The 25,687-nt window shown below is 31.5% G+C and overlaps 2 protein-coding genes across 2 annotated transcripts; both read left to right on the forward strand.

Annotated features, from left to right (window-relative positions):
* The first annotated feature begins 4,825 nt into the window (after nt 1–4,825).
* LOC148300435 (zinc metalloproteinase nas-6-like) lies at nt 4,826–13,564 on the forward strand. Its single transcript, XM_088274817.1, has 6 exons — nt 4,826–4,989; nt 7,757–7,945; nt 10,062–10,165; nt 11,040–11,229; nt 12,532–12,665; nt 13,422–13,564. The coding sequence occupies exons 1-6, from the start codon at nt 4,827–4,829 to the stop codon at nt 13,509–13,511; spliced, it is 870 nt and encodes a 289-aa protein (XP_088130943.1). The 5' UTR covers nt 4,826; the 3' UTR covers nt 13,512–13,564.
* Nucleotides 13,565–22,302: 8,738 nt separating this feature from the next.
* LOC148300436 (zinc metalloproteinase nas-13-like) lies at nt 22,303–24,717 on the forward strand. The gene is made up of 3 exons (XM_088274807.1): nt 22,303–22,519; nt 24,113–24,246; nt 24,628–24,717. Exons 1-3 carry the CDS (start codon nt 22,303–22,305, stop codon nt 24,715–24,717), a joined length of 441 nt encoding a protein of 146 aa, XP_088130933.1.
* Nucleotides 24,718–25,687: the final 970 nt, after the last annotated feature.

Here is a 25,687-nt window from a genome sequence, read left to right on the forward strand (position 1 = left end):
TTAAACGTTTTTTTTTAATTCCATAATTTATGTACTAAATGTCACAACATTTTGAGTGTGTTCAAATTAATTAACTGGTCAAATTATAAGCTTAAATAATAAAAATGAAAATGATATTTTTTGGCGTTTCTCATGTATCGCTCACTCCTTTCAAGAACGTCATAAATCAAAAATCGTTAATTTTTCAGTTGTGCATATTTTCGGAATGCCCAAAAAATGTACTATATCCCGGCAAAAGAGGCATATTTTTAACTTAATATTTACCCGCTACAGGGCAGAAAGTGTTGTTTTTGCATTTTGAAGAAAAGGTATTGTTTAAGAATTTTTTTAAATAAACTAAAAATTTTTCAAATGGAGAAAAAACCTTCAGGTTTTACCTAAAAAGATCTGTTGCACAGTAAAAAGTTCAATAAGTGGCTTGATATTTATTTTTAATACATTGTTTTATATTTTTAAACTTTAAAACCGTTCTCCTGAAAAGTTAAGTTTTTTGATTAATGACGTTCTTAAAAGGAGTGAGCGGTAGGTGATTATAATCCAGGATTCGGATCCCAAATACTAATAAAAGAATTTCTGCTCAGGAAAAAAGCATTTTTTCATCTCACCAATAGATGTCTCTAGTGAAGTTCTAATGATTCAAGAACAACGTTTCGAAATTGGTTCATATATCGCTCACTCCTTTCGAGAACGTCATAAATCAAAAATCGCCAATTTTTAGTTGTGCATGTTTTCGGAATGCCCAGAAAATGTACTATATCCTAGCGAAAGTGGCATATTTTAAACTCAATATTTACCCGCCACAGGGTAAAAAGTGTTGTTTTAGCAATTTGGAAGAAAAGGTATTGTTTAATTATTTTTTTTAAATATACTTGCATTTTTCAAATAGAGAAAAAACCTTTAGGTTATACCTAAAAAGATCTGTTGCATAGTAAAAAGTTCAATAAGTGACTTGATATTTATTTTTTATACATTGTATTATATTTTTAAACTTTAAAACCGTTCTTCTGAAAAATTTATTTTTTGATTTATGACGTTCTTGAAAGGAGTGAGCGGTAGGTGATTTTAATCCAGGATTCGGATCCCAAATACTAATAAAAGATTTTCTGCTCAGTAAAAAAGCTTCTTTTCATCTCACCAATAGATGTCTCTTGTGAAGTTCTAATGATTCGAGAACAACGTTTTGAAATTGGTTCATATATATATAAAGAACTTCCAAGAATTAAAATAGTGTGGTTGTCAATAATGGGTAGAATTGGTGAATGTTACATGTGTGTAAAGTGATTATGACGGTCGTCAGCCTCATAAATGCCCAGACTTCCATATTATTCTTCATCTTTGATGAGATATCGAAAAAATATTGAATGTTAAGTCAAACACTGATTTTTGAGTCAACTAACTTGTATTTTATTATTTAAAAAAAGTATTCAAGAAAATATTTCTGTTAAGCCTAAAAAAAAATTCCCCTTAAAAAACACTCAAATAAATTTATGAGTCTAGTTTGGTTGGTAATAGAAATGAAGGAAACCCGAGAGAAACTTGGCATGATCAAGTACTCGGCTGTCCAAATTTAAAACACAGTAAGGGACATTTTTTTGTAGTAGGTTTTTTTTGCATTTTTTGGACTAAGTAGAGTCTACTTAGTCCATAAATGCAAAAAAAAACCTACTACAAAAAAATGTCCCTTACTGTGTTTTAAATTTGGACAGCCGTACTTCAAATACTTGGGAGTGGTCAAGTCAGGAGATAGAATAAACGACGGGTATGTTTGAAAAGATGTGATTGGTGTGGCATACTATTCTCTCTGCCTACCCCTGAGGGAAAGCAGCGTGATGGTTAAATAATTATTTTTAATCAATCTTTACTATGAAATAATAAGTATTGTTTCTAATCAGATCCATTTTCGTGATATAAATAATATTTTATTATTATAAATATATATATTTTTAATCGTAATCACTGGTAATTACTTGTGAACTTTGTACATTTTATGATAAACAACCAATTTTTTTTAACAGTCATCGAAAAAATTACATAATTCATTCATACAGTGGCGTGTACATAGATTTTAATCGAGGTATGCAATACAAAAATGTATTAAAAAAAAATAACCGCGAAATTTTTCTATATTCTTTTCAAGTCAAAATTTTTAAAAATAACTTCTAAGCGGTGATCATTCAGGTTTGTGAACAAGTATTTGGACACACTTAAAATGTTGTAAATAAATTACATGATCCAATTATAAAAATAATTAGAAAATCATGTTTTGAGCGTTTCTCAAGTATGTTATAGTATAAGTATGTTATGCAGGATTCGGACCTCACATATAAATGAAAAGAGTCTCCGCTTCATGAAAGCTTTCCTCATCCCAGCATAGATGGCTGTTGTGAACTCGCACATACTGTGTTACGAGTTTGATCAATATATCTATGTAGAAGTTTCAAAATTTGAGTAGTGATATTGTCAATCATGGGTAGAATTGGTAAATGTTACACGTGTGTAAAGTGATCACTTAACGAGCCTATAACAGGTCTTATGCCATGTAAATGCCAAGACTTCCATATTCTTCTTCATCTATTTTGACATGTCAATATAATTAAGTGGTATTATTTTTTGACATCTCATCAAAGATGAAGAAGAATATGGAAGTCTGGGCATTTACGGGGCTTACGACCGTCATAGGCTGGTTTGAGTGATCACTTTACACACGTGTAACATTCACCAATTCTACCCATTATTGACAACCACACTACTCAAATTCTATATATATGAACCAATTTAGAAACCTTGTTCATGAATCCCTAAAACTTCACTAGAGACATCTATTGGTGAGATGTAAAAAATAATAGATGTAGATGACTTCCATATTCTTCTTCATCTTTGATGAGATGTCAAAAAATAATATGAAAATAACTCCTGTAATTGGAGATAATCCAGATTTTGTGAACAAGTATTTGGACACACTCAAAATGTTGTAATTAAGTGGTGATGAGAAATATAATTAAGTGGTATAATATGTAATGCACCTCCGTAGTATGGTCAGCACGCTCGGCTACGGTTCTGAAGGTCCCGGGTTCGATTCCCAGGGGGGGTCAAATAAATTTAAGTGATTTTTTCACTCTAATATTTATTCAATATTATCCTGGACTCGTACCTGAAGCGGAGGGCTGATCACCTTTCCTTCGTGTGTTTAATATCAAGATAACACTGTGTTTATATAATGCAGTGCCCTATGCACCATTGGGTTGCGGATAAGAGTTTGAATTGAATTGTAGTAGTCTGTTTTTTAATATTTTCACATGGTTTGTACGACCTACGACCCTTCATAGGATGGTTTAAGTGTAAATTGTTTTACTTTAATTTTTTACTCATTCAATTCGCATGCCCAAACCATCTCGACAAACCTTTTTTAAAATTTAATTGATAATGCTTATCTCCCAGCCTTGCAATATTCTTCATATCACCATGTAAACATTTATCAAAATATAATATTTAAAGGCAATATCTAATTGATCGTGTCGTAAATTTTTATTTTAAGATATTTTAAGTATTTTAAATCTATATGAATTTACAAGTAATTAAATATAATTTATTATCATTGATTGATTGTTTTTTTTTGGAATACGAAATACTTAAAAATAATTTTTTGGTGCATAAATATCCTCAGATTAGATAAAATAACTATAAAAACTAGAAAAATATCCTTTTTTATTTTATAGTGGTGTCAACGTTAAAAAAATGTAAGCATTTTAAAAAAAATATTTGTTAAAACGATTTTTTAATATTTTTTTATACTTTTATGGGTGTATTTTTTTGTTGGTTATATCGATTTAAAAAATTGGCTTGCTTGCTTTAATATAATTTTTCTGACAAAATGAATTTTGTTAGTTATGACAAAGTTTATAGGCATGATTTGATATAATTTTGTGTTAGAAATTGATGAATCTTAGCAAATCTAAAATCATGGTTTTTGAAAGAGATTAATATAGATCTGAGTGTGAAATATTGGTAAATGGGGAGATTTTGGAACAGGTAGATGATTTCGTTTATTTGGGTAGTATGTTTTCTAGGGATGGAAGGATTGATAAAGACATAGAAAGGAGAATGAATGCTGGAAGACATAGAAAGGAGAGTGAACAGAGTGAATGGTGCACTAAAATTAGTTTTAACAAATAAAAATCTATCAGCGAAAGCTAAACTAGCAGTACACAATGGAGTTCTGGTTCCAACCCTTATGTACGGAAGCGAAGCATAGAGTTGGCAAAAGTAGGATGAAAGCAGACTGAATGCAGTCGAAATGCGATCCCTCAGAGGAATGTGTGGCAAAACGATGTTTGATAGATGTTCGAATGATGAAATAAGGAATGAATGTAATGCTGAGATAAGCATTATCGATAAAATTAACAAAGGTGTGTTGAGATGGATTGGACACGTGAAACGTATGAGTAAAGAAAGAACGGTTAAACATATTTATGATGCGAATGTAGTTGGAAAAAGAAGCAGTGGAAGACCGAGGAAAACTTGACACAATCTGGTATGTCAAATAGTTGAAAGCGTCTGGGTCAGGAGTCGTGATAATCGTCGGGTATGCGTGAGGGGATGTATGAATGTAGAAGAGGCAAAGAATGTTAGCAAAGACAGAGTGGTGTGGCGTTCGATTCTCTCTACCTAACCCTGCGGGGAAGCGGCGTGATGGTTAGTTAGTTTTAGTTACAGTTAAATCTAGAAACGTTGGTTGAGGGCCTCTTCTACTGCACATTAGTATGGGGAAGTCTTGTTTTCTGAAACAAAATAGGTAGATTTAAAAAATTGTTTTTTATAGCTCCACAATGCTTGCCTCCAAAGCCTTTTTGTGCCTCCTGTTCGGAGTGGCCTTCGTCCACTCGGCTGTGCTGAACCCGGATCAAGTTGCTCCTATGGTGATGAAGCCCACTTCAAATGCCCAGACATTCAGAGACTTCTTGGAGAAATCTGTTCATGGACAGTACTCAGGTGAGCTAGTCCAAAATAGCCGAACAAAATGTCCAAATATTATTTAAATCAACAATATTATTTGTAGCAAATGAAGGAAGTTTAAATAAATTAGAAATTATACAAAATAAAGCAACGAGAATAGTTCTTAAGAGAAATAGATATGATAATATAGAAAAAATGAGAGAAGAACTAAACTGGTTATCTATAAATACGAGACTTGAATTTAATATTCTGATCTTTATATATAAATTTGTAACAATAAATTAACCAAATATTTAATAAATATTTAGAATAAAATAGTGTAAAATAATAATATTAATTTTTTTAACGATTTATTACAGTAGTGTATGTCATGACATACAGTGTGTGTTTGTGTTTATTTGAAAAGAGTTTGTATCAATTGTGCTCAAAGCACTTAGGAGTTCTTATAAATTGTAACCAAAATCAAATAACATCGAGTTCATATCGATTGTTTTTTTCAAATATATTTGTTACTAGCTCAATTTGTTAGACCTAAACTGGCTATCTATAAAAAAGAGACTTAAATTTAATATGCTGATTATCAAAATATTTTAAAGACAAAATATATATAAATAAAATATATATAAATAAATAAGACTGCCACTGTTGAAAAAACCGAGTCGCAAAATTGTTTAGTGTATAAGGGTTTGAAAATGTATGATGAGATGCCTGAATGTATGAAGAATGAAAACAGATCTTTAAACCTTGTACATAATAATGAATGTAAATAATGAATATTTATAAATATATATATATATAGGGTCCGCCATCTAAAGTTTTTTTTTTCAACTAGTGCTTATTTCGTGAATGGTAACACTTAGCTCATGTCTGATTTGACAGATAATTAGTTTTATCCTTCCGCTAAGCGAATATGGTTGTGTATACGCTTGAACAACGCTGGGAAATATTGCGACATTCGACTTACAGAAGATGCCGATTTTGCCAAAAAAATCATCTTTTCGGATGAAGCTCATTTTGATCTTGGCGGGTATGTAAACAAGCAAAATTGTCGTATTTGGGGCACAAAAAACCCGCACGCATACATTGAAAAGCCGGTACACCCAAAACGAGTCACTGTTTGGTGCGGATTTTGGTCCAGAGGCATAATTGGGCCATTTTTCTTTGAAAATGAGCAAGGAGTGGCCGTTAGTCAATGGCGATCGTTATCGGGCCATGTTGAACGGATTTTTGTTCACAAAAATTAAAGAAGAGGATATTGGCAACATTTGGTTTCAACAGGACGGCGCTACGTGCCACACAGCCGAAGCTACACTCGATGTTTTGCGCCCCATTTTCAAAAAAAAAATGTTATTTGGCGGACCCTATATATATATTTATATATATATATATATATATATATATATATATATATATATATATATATATATATATATATATATATATATATATATATATATATATATATATATTTATATATATATATATATATATATATATATATATATATATATATATATATATATATATATATATATATATATATATATATATATATAAATATATATATATATATATATATATATATATATATATATATATATATATATATATATATATATATATATATATATATATATATATATATATATATTTATATATATATATATATATATATATATATATATATATATATATATATATATATATATATATATATATTTATACATATTTTTTTTTTTTTAAGTTTTACTTTTTCTCTTGTATATTTCTTATTTTTTCATTGCTACTTTTAGATATACTCATTTTTAATTCTGCCTCCGTAGTGTAATGGTCAGCACCGTTCTGGAGGTCCCGGATTCGATTCCCAGGGGGGGTCAAATAAATAAAAGTGATTTTTTCACTGTAATAATTATTTAATATTACCCTGGACTGGTACCTGTAGCGGAGGGCTGATCACCTTTCCTTCATTGTAAATGATCAAGATAACACTGCGTTTATATGAAGCAGTGCCCTATGCACCATCGGGGTGCGGAAAAGGATTTTATTATCATTATATTTCTTATTTTTCTTCTTTAATCCTTGATCTGGATACAATGGTGCATAGAGCTATATAGTAGGTTTCTCTTGATCGTTAATTTCATGATAGGAAAGTGATCAGCCCTATGCTTCAGCCATAAATCCAGGGTATTATTAATTAAATATTTCAGTGAATCAAACCTGTGACCTCCAGCTAATTTACTAAATTATACATGTTGTATTTCACAGTTACGAATAGTGTAATAAAATTCTTGCCATTTTCTTTTATGCAAAAGTAATTGCTTCTAAAAAATTTAAAATATTACCAAAGTTGAAGACGAAAATAGCCAATATCATTAGACATTATAGGAAAACCATAATAAACTTGAATAAATTACTGTAACAAACAAGAGATACGGTTTTTTTTTACTTTTTATTACATTCTTCCTAGGTTTTTGACCATTTTTGTTGATTGTTTATAATACACAAAAAATCCAGTTTTTCTCAATAAAAATGGTTAAAAAATACAAATTTTAATAAAAAGTATACTTGAACTTTAATGTGTTACTCGTTACATAGTACAAAAAAATTCGATCGTGGTATCGATCGAAGTATATTGACAATGAGTGTCGCCTGTCAGGGAAACAATGGATCATGTCAAAACGTTTATTATTGTAGACCAAATATAGTTTATTTGTACTCGGCTCAAGTAACACATCAAAGTTCAAGTAGCCTCGTTCTACGGTAGTTTAAATATGATGTTGTCAATGTTAAGATTTTTTTCTAGATCCGATAAATCCGGAATTGGCCAAGAAGCAGAAAATGTGGGAGAGGAGTGGGAAATTCCAAGGTGATATTGTTCTGACTGAAGAACAGATAGAGAATCTGGTGAATTCTAATGGAAGGAACGCCATAACGAATCAAAACTATCTGTGGACAAACAAGGTTGTGTACTACTCCATCAGTCCAAGTTTCAGTAAGTACAAACTGTATCTAACAATTTTTAATTTTAATTAACAAAATTCTTTCTCACTATGTGGAAAATAAAAAGTGAAGAATAAATGTATTATAAACCAAGGTGGGGCACAAAATGTCGAACCCTCTTCTAGTGGAACGGAAGGCTTGTTGGCGACAGTTAGCAGTCCGGCATCTCCTGAGGAGTTTTACGTGGTTTCTCCCAGTGGAACCCTCTTCTAGTGGAACGGAATGCCTGTTGACGACAATCAACAGTCACAGCTTCTCCTGGGGAGTTTTACGTGGTTTCCTCCCAGTAAATACTGTAAATACTGAGAAGTTCATGATTGGCCCACAATAGTATTATTTATCCTGTTCCCAACACAGATTGAAATTGAACATGTTCTTAGCTAGAAGAGACAATATTCCACAAATTGTTCTGTAAACCTTGTACGTAATAAGCATGGTAAACAATAAAAAAATACCAAGCTAGGACATATACCAAGTTAGGACACAATATGCCAAACCCTCTTCTAGTGGAACGGAAGGCCTGTTGACGACATCCAGCATCTCCTGAGGAGTTTTACGTGGTTTCCTCCCAGCAATGATTAAATACTAAGAAGTTACTGCTTGGCCCACAGTAGTTCATACTTTCTGTTCCTAACATAGATTAAAATTTGAACATGTGCTTGGCTGACTGGATTATTATTTCTTCTAGAATAAACAATAAACCACTAAATGTTCTATAAACCTTGTACATAATAAACAAGGTAAAAAAATAAAAAATCCCATATAAAAATGTCACTTTGTGGTCATGCTTTAACGTCCATCAAGATAACAACTTTTAAACTAGAATAAGCTTCATATATAAAGTTTCACATACATAAGATGTTTTTTTTAAGTATCATCTTTGTTGAGATGTCGAAAAATAATATGAAAAATATCTCCTACAATTGGAGATAATCCAGATTTGTGAACAAGTGTTTGGACACGTCCTAAATATTTTAAATAAATAAATAATTATGCTTAATCTGATATGATCGAGTTTTATTAAAATCACTATAATATATTATTAAAGTTACATTTTAATTATAAAATGAAAAATCACAAAGTTAGTGCTTCAAATATAGATAACATGATTAAATTTATTAGGTAAAGGTCATTAAAAGTACAAATATCGGTATATTTAACCCTTAATAACTAAACATTCGTCTGGCGAACTGCGCAATTAGAAACGCAAAACTTAATCAAAAGTATTTATTAAAAATAGGAACCGGTTACATGGCACTTAAGTTTGGTTTATTAGGAATGAATGTAAGAGACATTTAATAATAAATCACTACTTCGCACAGCTACTGCATATCACTCACTCCTTTCGACAACGTCATATATCAACATTTTGAGTGTGTCCAAATACTTGTTCACAAAATCTGGATTATCTCCAATTACAGGAGTTATTTTCATATTATTTTTTGACAACTCACCAATAGATGTCTCTAGTGAAGTTTTAGTGATTCATGAACAAGGTTTCTAAATTGGTTCATATATATAGAACTTCCAAGAATTTGAGTAGTGTGGTTGTCAATAATGGGTAGAATCTTTTGCTGGGATATAGTACATTTTCTGGGCATTCCGAAAACATGCACAACTAAAAATTGACGATTTTTGATTTATGACGTTCTTGAAAGGAGTGAGCGATATATCAAAATACTTGATTTTTTAGGAGATCGTTTTGAAAGTTTTAAAATAAATACAATGTTTTAAAAATAAATATCAAGCCACTTATTTAACTTTTTACTGTGCAACAGATCTTTTAAGGAAAAACCTGAATGTTTTTTCTCCATTTGAAATATAATTCGTTTATTTAAAAAAACAATACCTTTCCATAAAAATGCAAAATCAACACTTTCTGCGCTATAGCGGGTAAATATCATGTTCAAAATATGGCGCTTTTTCTGGGATATAGTACATTTTCTGAGCATTCCGAAAATATGCACAACTGAAAATTGACGATTTTTGATATATGGCGTTGTTGAAAGGAGTGAGTGATATGTCAATATTGTGCTATCCACAAATGGCATTGTATCTACAAATATAGCTTAGTTATCCAAGTTTAAAGAGTATTCCTTAATTCACAGATGCTGATGAAACATACCTCATTGAAAATGCATTGTATAATATTGAATACTACACTTGCTTAAGGTTTGAAAAGCGAAATACTGGCAACTTCGTCAACGTTGTGGTAAGAACAAATATAATTTATTTCAAATACTTGTTCCCAAATATAGATTGGAGGTCCTCACCAAAAAGTTGAATTTCCAAAATTGCACAAAAAATCCTTTAAATGCAAATCTGTTCTGTTCTATGAAAATCTTAATTAAAGTTGCGACAAAACATGACCAATCTTGTTTCAAACCCATTTAAAATCATTTAATGGCACCAAAACTTTAATACGATTTTATAAGCTAGAATTTCTGATTACTTAAATCATTTGTAATGGAAATGTAATGTTTTAGTGAGGACCTACACAATAGGATATTATCGTAACTAACCAACCATCACGCCGCTTCCCCGCAGGGGTAGGCAGAGAGAATCGAACGCCAAACCACTCGGTCTTTGCAAACATTCTTTGCCTCGTCTACATTCATGCATCTCCTCATACATACCCGACGATTATTACGACTCCTGACCCGGCCGCTTTCAAGTATTTGACATACCTGATTGTGCCAAGTTTTCCTCGGTCGTCCTCTGCTTCTTTTTCCAACTACATTCGCCTCATAAATTTGTTTAGCATGTGATTGTAATCCAGGATTCGGACTTTACATACAAATTAAAGAGTTTCTGCTTAATAAAAAACTTCTTTCGTCTCACCATAGATGTCTCTAGTGAATTTCCAGTGAATTCAATATCTATGTTTCGAATTTGAACAATTTATATAGAAGTTCCAAGAATTTGAGTAGTGTGGTTGTAAATCCTGGTTAGAATTGGTAAATGTTATCCATGTGTAAAGTGATCATTTAAACCAGCCTATGAAGTAAGCCCTGTGAATGCCTAGACTTCCATATTCTTCTTTACCTATTGAGATGCCAAAAAGTTAACAATATTTTTTTTTCCAGAAATCTAGCAGTGGGTGTTGGTCCTATGTCGGTATGATTGGAGGAGGCCAGGATCTCAACCTTGGAAATGGCTGCGTGTATCACGACATTGCCGTCCACGAGTTCTTGCACGCCATCGGATTCCAGCATATGCAGTGCACTCACAACAGGGACGATTACGTCAGAATCTTGTGGGGAAACATCCAGTCTGGTAAGAAAATGAAGCATTGCATCTTCTTTTGAACAAGAAAATCGTCTCTCGTTTCAAGCGATGGCAACTTTTTAACAGTTGGATGGTTTGCGGACGGATAAAGATCCGTATACTACAAAGACAGTGTATGTCAAGAGCTGCGTTCTTGTCTCCTAAATACAAGTTATTGATTTCAAATGATCCTTTATCACCATGAGGTTCACAGATTCCAAAAACATATGTTGATGATCCAGTCTAGCAATGTTCTTTTTACATTTGTTCTGAGTATGTGGTCTAGTATTTTATCTTCGTGGGTTACAATCTATGTGATGTTTGGTGTGCTTATTTCATAATTAGTTTAGGTTTTTCTTCTTCAGCCTTCTGTCACTACTGGATATAGGGTTCTTCCATATTCTTCAATTTTTCCGGTCGGTCCCTGCTCGCTGCCAATTTTTACCCCCCACAGCAACTTTGTCGTCAGACCATCTTTTTTGAGGTCTTCTGACGCCTGTCTAATTCTCCCTTGGTCCCTATCTTAAAATTTTGGGAGTCCATCTTGTGAAATGATAGTTTTTTCTTCTTCTTCAGTTTTCAGTGCCTCTACTGCTGAATATAGCCCTCTTACATGTCCTTCCACTTCTTTTGGTTGGTTGCTGCTTCCAGCAAATTTTTACCCCCACAGCGGCTATGTCGTCGCCATCTATTTTGAGGTCTACCGACGTCCACTTATTCTTCCAAGATCTCCATCCTAAAATTTTAATAGTCTAATGTCTTAAAGTTAATAGTCTTTAATAGTATAATGACATATCCTGCTCCTTGCCACTTCAGTCAGAAATGATGTATTCTTTTTCCACTTCGCGTAACAAGACTAAACACATCATCTACTATCAAATTAGCTGTAAATTTTCGTCTCTCGTTATTAAGCTTGAAAAATGAGACATTTTCTTTTGAACCAACGAAACTAACTGATGTTCAAGGGCTAAATCACGCAGTCCTCTAAAAAAACATCAATTTCTCAATGTTCTGTACGATTTGTTCAGCCCAGGTGATAGCTATGTTGAAAGCTCTCACGGCTTTAGAAGGTGGAATTTTTTAAACTGGCATCAACTGTTCGCCGTCATCAGGTTCCTTCTCACAGGTGACATCATGTATGATGTCCTCGTTATTCAAAACCTTTTGACTAGAGCCTCTCATCACAGTCACCTGATAGTCAGATTTGAAATCGTTCGGATTACAGCTCGTTTTGGACTACATAGAATTCGGATAAGGGAGCTGGCATCGTATGTCCTGTTGATTTTCAAGGTTCTTGGTGTTTACTTACAGGCACAGAAGGAAATTTCAACAAGTTCTCAGCCAACGAGGTGACCAACTTCGATGAAACCTACGACTACATCAGCGTGATGCATTATGGTTCACATGCCTTCAGTAGCAATGGAAACCCAACAATCGAACCCTTGGTAATTATCTCTTGTATTTCAAATACCTTACATTTTACCTTACAATTGCCTTTTAAATATTCTCTTATAATAGTAAAAAATTAATTAATGTTTCACATATAAAACTGACCTGAAATTAGTAAAAAGAGTGTTTTTAAATAAACCACGCCCCTAACTGTCATAGGTCTGGATAGTCGATAATAAGTAGAGGGTAAAATCCATCAAAATACGATACATTCCGAAAAAATACAATATATATATATATATATATATATATATATATATATATATATATATATATATATATATATATATATATATATATATATATATATATATATATATATATATATATATATATATATACATATGTATATATATATATATATATATATATATATATATATATATATATATATATATATATACATATAGATATATATTTATATATATTTATATATATATATATATATATATATATATATATATATATATATATATATATATATATATATATATATATATATATATATATATATATATATATATATATATATATATATATATATATATAGGGTTAAAAATCTATATTTTAAAAGAATTAATTTAATTTCACAGGTTGTTCCAAAAATAATCACATTAAATTATTTCTATACGTGAGTGACAGTCCAGTAATATGACTAGAAAAGGCTCTGTATATTTGTATTCGAAAATATTTTTTCTCAGTACTGATTTTATAAACAATTAACAAATAAATATATAATTTTTATATTATAGGTTCCTGGTCAACAGCTTGGTAATGACGTTGGCTTGACGTGGGCAGATATAAGGAAGATCAACAAACTGTACAACTGTCCCAATTATTAACTGAAAATATCAATCAATTGTGTCAATTAATGATCGTTTTCACATAACTTTTTATCAATAATAAATACCAGAATGACAAACTCGTGACGATTTTTTTATTTCCACAATATAATACTTGTTTATAACTAACAAATCAACACCATAAACAATGGAAGCTCAAATGCCAACGATCTGTATACATAATGTTGCCATATATACAGATTTATCTGTATTGATACAGATTTAAGGCTGCCGTTACAGATGAAAGATTTTACTCTTAGGTGTATATAATTTATTATTAGATTAAAACCAATATTTTTAGCTTCTCCACTTTTTTATATTTGACCAGCGACCGGGTTTCGTCGTTACCGACATCATCAGACTGGTGTCCAGTCTGATGATGTCGGTAACGACGAAACCCGGTCGCTGGTCAAATATAAAAAAGTGGAAAAGCTAAAAATATTGGTTTTAATCTAATAATAAATTAAAAATGCAATTCCATCACGAAGTGTCAGTGGATAATATAAATCTTAGGTGTATAGTTTATACAGTATATAGTATATAGTTTTTATTTATATTTATTATATGTATATTTATATTATATAGTTTATACAGATTTTTAGAATTGGACACAGTATGTGATAAAACAGAAGAATGAAAATATGTATAGATATAAAATGTTAATTATACTCGAGATTAACATTTTTTAATAAGAAAGTAAGTATTTATTTTATATTGGAGTGCGTTTTATTTTTGGGGTTTGATGTCAAAAATATAATTAAGTGCTACATGTAGTTATCTTTTTTTCAATATTTTCGTATGGTTTGTAAGACCTACGACCCTTCACAGGGTTGGCTTGGTTTAAGCAAACATTGTTTTACTGTTATTTTTCAGCTCATTCGATTAAAATGCTAAATCCATCTTTTTGACACACCTTTTTTAAAATTTCATCGATAATGCTTATCTCCCAGCCTTGCAATATCTCTTCATATTACCATGCAAACGTCTATCAAAATATAATATTTAAAGGCAATATGTAAGTGATCGTTTCGTAGATTTTTATTTTAAGATATTTCAAGTATTTTAAATTTATACGAACTTACAAGTATTTTTTTTATTAACAATAATTATATACATTTATTTAAATCACAATTTTAAACATATTTAAATGAAAAAAATGCAGAGACCAAGCCACCTTGTGTGTCTTGTCGGTGGAATTCTTTTCGAATACATTTTTCATTGTTTTTAACCATTTTAACCTAATATACACACAAAAAAGAGAGAAATTTAAATATTTTACGACTTTCATAAAATTAACCTATTTCCTTTATTTTGCCTTTATTTCATATTTTATTATGACCTTTAACATCCGTCGGCAACAAATTAAAAATGTTTGGGACGATATATTGCAGTGTTCGACTCCCATATTTATTGTTAATTCTTGGGACTATCAAACCTTCGTTGTGTGTAAATCGTGTATCATGGTTGTGTACTAAAAGATTTCGATATTAAATGAAATTGATAAAAATTTGAATAAAATTGATTATCCTTGATTAATGGATTATTTTGTTATAATGTTTAAAAATATTTTTTTGGTGCATTAATATCCTCAGATAAGATAAATTAACTATAAAAACAAACGAAAATTCTTATTTGAATTTATAGTGGTATCAGCGTTAAAAAAATGTAAGCATTTTTTTAATTTCATAAAAACTCAATATATTTTGTACATTAAAAGCATTGTTAACTTTGTGGTATGGTAATAAAACATATAATAATGAAAATGAGAGTGAAAAATACTACATTGTTATAGATGTTAAAACGATTTTAATTTTTTTTATATATTTAAATGAGTTATATTTTTTTTTCTAATATTGACAAAAAATGTTAATATTCATACATATTTATACATAGTCCTTTAAAATTTGCGATTTTTAAAAAGTATATTAAGTTATTGCCATTATCTGTTATATCTTTTTTTGTAAGTTTTCATTAAAAGTATTGTAGTTGTCAATCAGGGTTCGATTCACGCCGATTGCAGAATGAATTCAAGAAAGATTTATTTTCAATTGGCCTGGGTGTTTGTGATGTATTTTTACATTTACCTTCCCTATCCTTTTTTTACTATCCAACCTGCAGACAAGCATCTAAAATTAACGCTTTGCGGGTTATTCCTTTGAATAAATAAATATATTACACCAAAAAAAAGATCTGGCACGTGTGATCATAAACCAACCTGATTCCGACATTACTTTTTTTTAAACCCTTATCCGCACCCAATGGTGCATAGGGCACTGCGTCATATAAACGCAGTGTTATCTTGATCGTTTACACATGAAGGAAAGGTGATCAGCCCTCCGCTTCAGGTACCAGTCCAAGGTAATATTTAATAAATATGACAGTGAAAAAAATCACTTATATTTATTTTACCCCCCTTGGGAATCGAACCCGGGACCTCCAGAACGGTAGCCGAGCGCGCTGACCATTACACTACGGAGGCGGACAAATAGGTACCCTGTAAATTCTCAGACATCCATATTCTTCTTCATCTATGTTTTAGACGTCAAAATGTAAAAAAAAACTCCAGTTAATCCATGTAATCCACTTTTAACCAAATTTGAGAACACTTATTTGGACAAACTACAAATGTTGTGACATTCTTATTATTTCTTATATATCGCTCACTCCTTTTAAAAACGTCATATTTCAAAAATCGTCAATTTTCAGTTGTGCACGTTTTCGGAATGCCCAGAAAATGTTTTATATCTTAGAAAAAACGGCATATTTTTAGCTGAATATTTACCCGCTACAAGGCAGAGTGTGTTTTCGCATTTGGAAGAAAAGGTATTGTTTAATTATTTTTTTAAATATGATAAATATTTTTCAAATGGATAAAAAACATTAAGGTTTTACCTTAAAAGATCTGTTGCACAGCGAAATGTTCATAAGTGGCTTGATATTAATTTTTAAAATATTTGATTATATTTTTGAACTTTAAAAACGATATCCTGAAAATCATTTTTTTTTTATAAATGACGTTGTTGAAAGGAGTGAGCGATATATTCTTAAGGCCCGGTATTCGTTAAGTCGCAACTTAATTTTCTCTAAATCCAGGTAACATTTAATGTAATTGATATTTTCCTTAAAACATCATTTTTGCATTAAAAAAATAAGTTTTTGTTCGAAATAATTTTATGGTTTTGACAAGAAAAGAGTTATTGAAAGGTAATGAGTTAAAAAAGTTATAAAAACGTTTTTTTTTAATACATATTCTAAAAACAACAAGAAACACCTAATATATATTCTTTAAATAAATCGGGCGTGGACACACGTGCAGCCCTGACCGCGGCTGATCGGATACTGATTTGAACGCTTGAGACAAGCTCGACATCTCAGCCTTAAAGTTTTCACCATTTTATTTTAGATTATACTAAGAGGTTTTAAATAATAAAATAACAACCAAGTACGTAGTTTTTTTGCAATTGAATTTTATTTGACTAGCAACCGGCATTATCAGACTAGTGTGAGGGTAGAAAAAAATAATTTTATAGACACAACAAGGCAGGAGTTCAACACCTTGATTTTGTATAATTTTTCTGATAAAATTTAATTTGTTAGTAATGGCATTTTTTACAATTAAAATTAAACACTTGAATATACCACTTTAATGAGTTTTATTTATATAAGCATAAATTAAACTTTAATAATAATAGTTAATATAAGTAAAACTCATTAACGATGAATATACAAGTGTTTCATTTTAATAAAATAATCATGTCATTTCACAAAGTTAATGCCGAATCAATAAATAATGTAGTAATGGCAAAGTTTATGGGCATGATTTGATATAATTTTATGTTAGAAATGGTTTTTGTATGTGAATTAAAATAATATATAGTCAAATTTGGAAACGTTGGTTGAGGACCTCTTCTACTGCACATCAGTATGGGGAAGTCCTGTAGTTTCTGAAACATAATAGATAGATTTAAATAAATTTTTTTTTTATAGCTGCACAATGATTGCCGCCAAAGCCTTTTTGTGCCTTCTGTTTGGAGTGGCATTCGTCCACTCGGCTGTGCTGAACTCAGATCAAGTTGCTCCAAAGGTGATGAAGCCGACTTCAAATGCCCATACGTTCAGAGACTTCTTGGAGAAATCTGTTCATGGACAGTACTCAGGTGAGCCAGTCTACACAAAATGATAAAATTAAGTATTTCATGGTTTTGGTATTTTTTTCAACCGTGCTGATTATACAAAAATAGCACCTGATCTGAAGAGGGATAACAAACGATTTTAGTTCATATTTGTCTGGAAATCGTAGTACGCAGCTTGCCGTCAGCCGAGTCACAGATTCCAGGTCCTTTCCAGCGCGCAGCCGAGCGCCGACTAAGCGAGAGGCTGGAAATCGGATCAAATGAAAGTGGAGTAATCTAATTGTCTTTCTTTCTTCTTGTACCACATTTATTGAAGTGAAAGAAATAACATATCGGTAGCAGACAAAAACAGAGTTTTTTTAAAACAAAAAGTTCCCGGAACTCACTTCATGTCAAGCTTTTTACTTTAAACAAATGTATTCAAATATCAATGAATTATTCATTACAATACCATATTTTATAATTTTGATGAATTTTATAAATATGATATATATTGTAATTACGAAAGTGCAAACATGGTTTCATCTAATTGATTTTGAAAATTAAAATTAAAATATCCGTGAAAAGGGTGCCGGAACGCTGTTCTACCGCGTTACATGAAAAAAAAAGCCCTGGTTAAAACTATGATGTGATCAATGCCAAGATTATTTTCTAGATCCGATAAATCCTGAATTGGCCAAGAAGCAAAAAATGTGGGAGAGGAGCGGGAAATTCCAAGGTGATATTGTTCTCACTGAAGAACAGATAGAGAATCTGGTGAATTCTAATGGAAGAAACGCCATAACGAATCAAAACTATCTGTGGACAAACAAGGTTGTGTACTATTCCATCAGTCCAAGTTTCAGTAAGTACAAACTGTATCTATCAAATTTTAATTTAAATTAACAAAATTCTTTCTCACTATGTGGTTAAAATAGTGAAGGATATTGGGACCATATACCAAGCTAGGACACAAAATGGCGAACCCTCTTCTAGTGGAACGGAAGGCCTGTTGACGACATCCAGCATCTCTTGAGGAGTTTTACGTGGTTTCCCCCAGCAATGATTAAATACTAAGAAATTACTGCTTGGCCCACAGTAGTTTATACTTTCTGTTCCTAACATAGATTAAAATTTGAACATGTGCTTGGCTAACTGGATTATTATTTCTTCTAGAATAAACAATAAACCACTTAATGTTCTATAAACCTTGTACATAATAAACAAGGTAAAAAATAAAAAAAATCCCATATAAAAATGTCACTTTATGGTCATGCTTTAACGTCCTTCAAGATAACAACTCTAAAACTAGACTAAGCTTCATATTTATATTAAGTTTCACATACATAAAGATGTTTTTTTTAAGTATCATCTTTGTTGAGATGTCGAAAAATAATATGAAAAATATTTCCTACAATTGGAGATAATCCAGATAATAAGAAGTGAAGGATAAATTTATCATAAACCAAGCTGGGGCACAAAATGCCGAACCCTCTTCTAGTGGAACGCAAGGCCTGTTGACGACAATCAACAGTCCGGCTTCTCTTGAGGAGTTTTACGTGGTTTCCTCTCAGCAATAAATAGTAAAAAGAAATAGAGTAAATACTGAGAACCTCGTGATTGGTCCACAGTAGTTTATCCTACCTGTTCCTGACACAGATTAATATTATACCTGTTCTCAGCTAGAAGAAACTGAAATCCACTAATTGATCTATAAACCTTGTAGACACTACGCAAGGTAAATAATAATAATAAATCCCTTATAAAAAGGTCACTTTGTGGTCATCCTTCAACATCCAAAGATAACAACTATAAAATTTAGAATAAGCTTTTTTGTAATATTTCTGTATTTATTATTTACAAAAATACTTCAATTTCATACTATTTCTGTGAGCCTGGGCGGCTTATTATTAGAAATAGGTAACAAATTGTCGTTCAAAGAAACTCTGACTTAAGGGTCAGCTACACCAACCACGGGACCACAACCCGACACATCGCTCACTCCTTTCAAGAACGTCATAAATAAAAAATCGACAATTTTCAGTTTTGCATATTTGCGGAATGCCCAGAAAATGTACTATATCCCAGCAAAAGAGTCATATTTTTAACTTAATATTTACCCGCTACAGGGCAAAAAATGTTGTGTTAGCATTTTGTAGAAAAGGTATTGTTTAATTATTTTTTTAAATATATTAAATAGTTTTCAAATGGAGGTAAAACCTTCAGGTTTTTTTCTAAAAAGATGTGTTGCACAGTAAAAAGGTCAAAAAGTAGCTTGATATTTATTTTTAAAACATTGTGTTATATTTTTAAACTTAATAATAACGTTCTCCTGAAAAATCAAGTTTTTTGATTAATGACGTTCTTGAAAGGAGTGAGCGATATGCTTCATATGCTAAGTTTCATATACATGAATATGGCGAACGCCTTGAAATGAGTGTCACCACAGATGTGATGAAAAAGTTGTATTTACCAGTAAAATCAAAGCATAAAAAATTGACATTTTAATAACAACATTTTGAGTGTCCAAATACTTATTCACAAATTTGGATTATCTCCAAGCATAGGAGTAATTTTTCATATTATTTTTAGACATCTCAACTAAGATTTTTTTTTTGGTATAAAAATACATATTTTATATTTTAATAATTATATGTATTATGGCTCTTTAGGCACAGCCTGTGCTGAGCTAAAATACTTACATGTTAATAGAATATAGAGTTTAAAATATAGTTAATGCTATGTAGGGTTTTTTTTAAATGAAGATTCATCATTGTTAAGATGTCAAAAAATAATATAAAAAACATCTCCTATAATTGGAGATAATCCAGTTTTGTGTTTGGACACATTCAAAAGTTGTAAATAAATAAATAAATAAAAATTATGGTATCTCTGATATGTTTTAATTTATAATTAAAATGTAACATTGTTTTAAAATTACTATAGTATATTATAGTGATTTGAACGTAACATTCAAATTATAAAATGGAAAATCACAAAGTTAGTGCTTCAAATATTAATTATGTGCAACATTTTGAGGGTGTCCAAATACTTGTTCACAAATCTGGATTGCCTCCAATTAAAGGAGTTATTTTTCATATTATTTTTTGACATCTCATCAAAGATGAAGAACAATATGGAAGTCTGGGCATTTACGGAGCTGACGACTGACGATTCAAGAACAAGGTTTCTAAATTGGTTCATATATTTAGAACTTCCAAGAATTTGAGTAGTGTGGTTGTATATAATGGGTAGAATTGGTGAATGTTACACGTGTGTAAAGTGATCACTTAAACCAGCCAATGACGATCGTCAGCCCCGTAAATGCCCAGACTTCCATATTCTTCTTCATCTTTGATGAGATGTCAAAAAATAATAAATTTATTACGTAAAGGTCATTAAAAGTACAAATTTCGGTATATTTAAAAAGTATTTTTTATTTTACAGACGAAGATGAAACATACGTCATTGAAAATGCAATTTATAATATTGAATATCATTCTTGCTTAAGGTTTGAAAAGCGAAATACTGGCAACTTCGTCAATATTGTGGTAAGATCAAATAAATTTCAAATACTTGCTCCCAAAACTGGATAAGAGGTCCTCACCAAAAAGTTACATTGCCAATATTGCACAACGAATCCTTTAAAATGCAAATCTGTTCTGTTTGCTGTATTCTATAAAAATCTTAATTAAAGTTGCGACAAAACGTGACCAATCCTGTGTTAAACCGATAAGAAATCATTCAACGTATGAAAACGTAACAAATTTACAAGCTAGAATTCCTGATTAGTTAAAATCATTTATGATGGAAATGTAACGTTTTGGTGAGAACCTAACAATTATTGCATTATACTCGTAACTTTGCATTCAATTATTGGCTCTATTCAGATGTGGTCGGCAGCAAGGACGACCGACGAGGAAGACGCAGGTCACCAAATAACTAGTGTCCAGTCATGAGTGTAACTTGTCTATAAACATCATGTTACAACTTCGATTCCACTCTACTAAACACTTTGATATATTTTTGAAATCTCAAAGTAGATAATAAAGAATATGTAAGTCTGGGTATTACTGGGCTTATAACGTATTACAGGCTGGTCAAATGATCACTTTATACAGTGCAACATTCACCACTCATTCATACATTCGTGTACACTAAACTCACATGTACAGTGTCATGAGATTAATGATATATAATAGATTTTACAAAAATGTTATAAGTATTGTGGTTGTCAATCATGGGTAGAATGGTTAATTATTGCAGTAATCAATTAACCAGCCTATGACAGCCCTGTAAATACTCAGATTTTCATATTCTTCTTCATCTACATATGTATATTGAGATGTCAAAAATGTCTGATATAAATGATTTCTATAGATCTTGGGTTCTAATACTTATGTATGTATATAATAAATAAATAAAACCCCTATCCGCACCCAATGGTGCATAGGGCACTGCGTCATATAAACGCAGTGTTATTTTGATCGTTTACACATGAAGGAAAGGTGAACAGCCCTCCGCTTCACGTACCAGTCCAGGGTAATATTAAATAAATATTACAGTGAAAAAATCACTTTTATTTATTTTACCCCCCTTGGGAATCGAACCCGGGACCTCCAGAACGGTAGCCGAGCGTGCTGACCATTACACTACGGAGGCGGACATGAGGCGGATGTATGTATATAGAACAATTTATTTTACAGAAATCTAGCGATGGGTGTTGGTCATACGTAGGCATGATTGGAGGAGGCCAAGATCTCAATCTCGGAAATGGCTGCGTGTATTACGACATCGCCATCCATGAGTTGTTGCACGCCATCGGCTTCCAGCATATGCAGTGCACTCACAACAGGGACGATTACGTCCGAATCTTGTGGGGAAATATCCAGTCTGGTAAGAAAATGAAGCCTTGCATCTTCTTTTGAACAACAAAATCGCCTCCCATGCCAAGCGATGGTAAATTTTTAATAGTTGGATGGTTTACAAACGGATCTTCATTGTGTATTTCAAGAGTTGCGTTATTGTCTCCTATATACTTAGTTCTTGAATTTCTATGTTCGTCCATCACCATGGAATTGAGAGATTCTAAGAACATATGTTGATGATCCAGTCAAGCAATGTTCTTGTTACATTTCGCTCACTCCTTTCAAAAAAGTCACAAATCAAAAATAGTCCATTTTCAGTTATGCATGTTTTCGGAATGCCCGGAAAATGTACTATATCCCAGCAAAAGCGTCATATTATTAACTTAATATTTACCCGCTACAGGGCAGAAAGTGTTGTTTTTAAATTTTGAAGAAAAGGTATTGTTTAATTATTTTTTTGAATAAACTAAATATTTTTCAAATGGATAAAAAACATTCATGTTTTACCTAAAAAGATCTGTTGCACAGTAAAAAGTTCAATAATTGGCTTGATATTTATTTTTATGCATTGTTTTATATTTTTAAATTTTAAAAACGTTCTCCTGAAAAATCAAGTTTTTTATTTATGACGTTCTTGAAAGGAGTGAGCGATTTGTTCTGAGTTTGGAGTCAGTGTTTGTAGTGTAGTATTTCATCCTCGTGGCTTATAATCTATGTGATGATTGGTTTGCTTATTTTATGGTCAGTTTGGGTAATTCTTCAGTCTTCTGTTTTCCACTGCTGAAAGATTCTATATTCTTCTATTTCTTTCGGTCGGTTACTGCTCGCAGCCGATTTTACGCCCCACAACGTCTTTGTCGTCCAACCGTCTTTTTCAAGGTCTCCATCTTAAAATTTCAAGGGTCCATCTTGCAGAATGATAGTTTTTTGTTTTTTTCTTTGGCCTTCAGTGCCTTCACAGCTGGATAAAGGCCTCTTCCATATCCTTCTATTTCTCTCAGTCGGTTGCTGTTCACAACCAATTTTTACCCCCCACAGCTGCAATGTCGTCGGACTATCTTTTTAAGGTCTTCCGACCTACTCTTATTCTTTCAAGGTCTCCATTCTGAAATTTTAATAGTTTTGTATAATAACATGTCTTGCTCATTGCCACTTCAGTCGTAAAATGATTAATTCTTTTTCTACTTATATCATCTACTAATAAATTAGCTGTAAAATTTCGTGTCTCATTAATAAGCTTGAAAAAATCTGATATTTTCTTTTGAACCAACGAACAGGTGTTCAAGGGCTAAATCATGTTTTCACCTAAAAACCATCAATACCTCAGAGTTCGGGACGAATTCTTCAGACAAGTTGATGGTTTTGTTGAAAACTTTTGCGGCTTCAGAAGGTAGAATTTTTAAACTGGCATCAGCTGCTTACCGTCATCAGATTTCTTCTCACATGTGACATCATGTATGATGATCTCCTTACTCAAAACTTCTTGATTGGAGCCTCTCATCACAGCCACCTGATGGTCAAATTTGACGCGTAATTGTTCGGATTACAGAGCGTTTGGATTAGCGAGCTGTCATTGCATGTCCTGTTTAATTTCAAGGTTCTTGATGTTATTTATTTACAGGTACAGAAGGAAACTTCAACAAGTTCTCAGCAAGCGAGGTGACCAATTTCGATGAAACCTATGACTACGTCAGCGTGATGCATTATGGTTCACATGCCTTCAGTAGCAATGGAAACCCAACAATCGAACCTTTGGTAATTATCTCTTTTATTTCATTTCGACAGGCGCCGTGGCGTAGTTGGGTAGATGCTCGACTGCGAAACTGGCATCGCGAGTTCGATTTCCACCAATTTCAAAATTAATTATTTTATTTCTACCATTTTTTTTCAATTGGTCTGTTTTCAATTTTTTTTTTAATAATGTGAAATTGAAATTTTCGCTAAAATAATATAAACACAAATATTCTCTTTTTTTACAAAAAACAAATGATGTCAAATTGACAAAATTATTATAAGATAGAAATATGCGATATCCACCGAATTATGGGCACATATTGGGGTGATTATCTTTAAATAATCGAATCCAAAAACCGAACGAAGCAATGATTTATTTCATGTATAATTTTTATGTTATAGATTCCTGGTCAAGAGCTTGGCAATGAAGTTGGCTTGACGTGGGCAGATATAAGGAAGATCAACAAACTGTACAACTGTCCCAATTATTAACTGAAAATATCAATCAATTGTGTCAATTAATGATCGTTTTCACATAACTTTTTACCAAAAATAAATACCAGAATAATAAACTCATACCGATTTTTTTTTTCCACAATATAATACTTGTTTATAACTAACATATCGGCTGTCCAAACTTAAAACACAGTAAGGGACATTTTTTGTAGTAGGTTTTTTTTTGCATTTATGGGGCTATGTAGAATCTACTTAGTCCAAAAATGCAAATAAAAAAGTACTACGAAAAAAATGTCCCATACTGTGTTTTGAGTTTGGACAGCCGATATGTCTTTATAAGCGCCGCGCCCTTGAGGTAGTATTTTACGAAAATGGCGCTATACAAATTATTCAAATTATGATTATTATTATTATTAACAAATGAATACCAGAAACAATATGCATTAGAGGCAATGGCTCTTACAAAATGAAATACAGCGAAGCTCAAATGCATTTTTTCACTATAATATTTTTATGTTTTTGTGAAAATTTACTTCGGTCGCAAATATATGAATAAATAATGAATAATGGTTAGTGATTTCCTGATGAATATGGACTATCACAAAGTTTTTAAAGTGAGTTTTTTGAAAGGGTTGAATGTAGATGGATGTTGGTGTAAAATAAAAATAAATGAAGAAATGTAGGGAAAGGTAGATGGATTCGTAAATTTGTGAAATATGTTTCTTAGGGATGGAAAGATTGATAAAAATATAGAAAAAAGAGTGAATTCTGGGAACAGAGTTAATGATGCACTGACATCTGTTATAGTAAATATATAGAATGTTATAGAACTGGTAGTTCACTACCGAGTCCGGGTTCCAACCGTATTTTATTTTTCGTTTATTTATTTTTATTACACCAATGTAAACTATTATTTACATCATAAATATATATATATATATATATATATATATATATATATATATATATATATATATATATATATATATATATATATATATATATA

The sequence above is a fragment of the Brachycentrus maculatus genome, unplaced genomic scaffold (assembly GCF_059751285.1).
Source record: "Brachycentrus maculatus isolate JH-2025_06_01 unplaced genomic scaffold, ASM5975128v1 h1tg000716l, whole genome shotgun sequence".
NCBI classification, from domain to species: domain Eukaryota; kingdom Metazoa; phylum Arthropoda; class Insecta; order Trichoptera; family Brachycentridae; genus Brachycentrus; species Brachycentrus maculatus.